Source organism: Calidris pugnax, unplaced genomic scaffold (genome assembly GCF_001431845.1).
Source record: "Calidris pugnax isolate Ruff unplaced genomic scaffold, ASM143184v1 scaffold205, whole genome shotgun sequence".
Classification (NCBI taxonomy): domain Eukaryota; kingdom Metazoa; phylum Chordata; class Aves; order Charadriiformes; family Scolopacidae; genus Calidris; species Calidris pugnax.
In genome coordinates this window covers 272216-272837 of record NW_015090943.1, presented here as the reverse complement: position 1 = coordinate 272837, position 622 = coordinate 272216, and the positions used below count along the sequence as shown (strand labels likewise).

General features: G+C 52.4%; 1 protein-coding gene across 2 annotated transcripts in view; it reads left to right on the top strand.

Annotated features, from left to right (window-relative positions):
• EPHA2 (EPH receptor A2) overlaps nucleotides 1–539 on the top strand; it is a 15067-nt gene extending 14528 nt beyond the window's left edge. Inside the window, exon 15 of one of the 2 annotated variants that reach the window (XM_014951890.1) lies at nucleotides 261–539. In XM_014951890.1, coding sequence (XP_014807376.1) covers nucleotides 261–366 — 106 coding nt within the window. In that variant the 3' untranslated portion in view covers nucleotides 367–539. The remainder of the gene's footprint in view (nucleotides 1–260) is intronic. The other variant, XM_014951891.1, reaches the window with a different exon arrangement.
• Nucleotides 540–622: the final 83 nt, after the last annotated feature.

Genomic DNA, 622 nt, shown 5'->3' with positions numbered 1-622 from the left:
TGGGGGGGGGGGGGGAATGTAGATATTTGGGGTTGGACCCACCAGCCCGGAGCATCCCATGGGGCTGGATCCATCCCTGGAGGGGGGAATATTTGGGGCTGGATCTATCCCCATGGGATGCTCAGGACTCCTTGCAGATTCCCCCCCCCAAATTCTCCTAACCCCCCCTTCCACCTGAATCCTTTTTGGGGCTCTTCCCCCCCCCATCTCCCAATATCCAATAACCCTTATATTTTGTTTTCTTTTTGCCTTATTTCCAGCGATATCAAGAAGATCGGGGTGCGTTTGCCGGGGCACCAGAAGCGCATCGCCTACAGCCTGCTGGGGCTGCAGGAACAGGCCAACACCGGGGGGGTCTCCATTTAACACCCCCCCTCCCCGTCCCCTGCACCCCCCCAAAAGACTTGAAATCAACCAAATGAAGACCACACCCCCCCCTCCTCCTCCCCGAGGGGTTTATTTATTATTTCTATTATTATTAAGGTTGTTTTTTTTTTTAATAGTAGTATTATTATTATTATCCCCGGGGTTGGGGATGACACGGGTGCTGCCCCCATCCTCCCCCCCCCCCCCTTAAAAAAAAAAAAAAAAAATTTAAAATCTTTTTTAGGGGGGGGGGGGG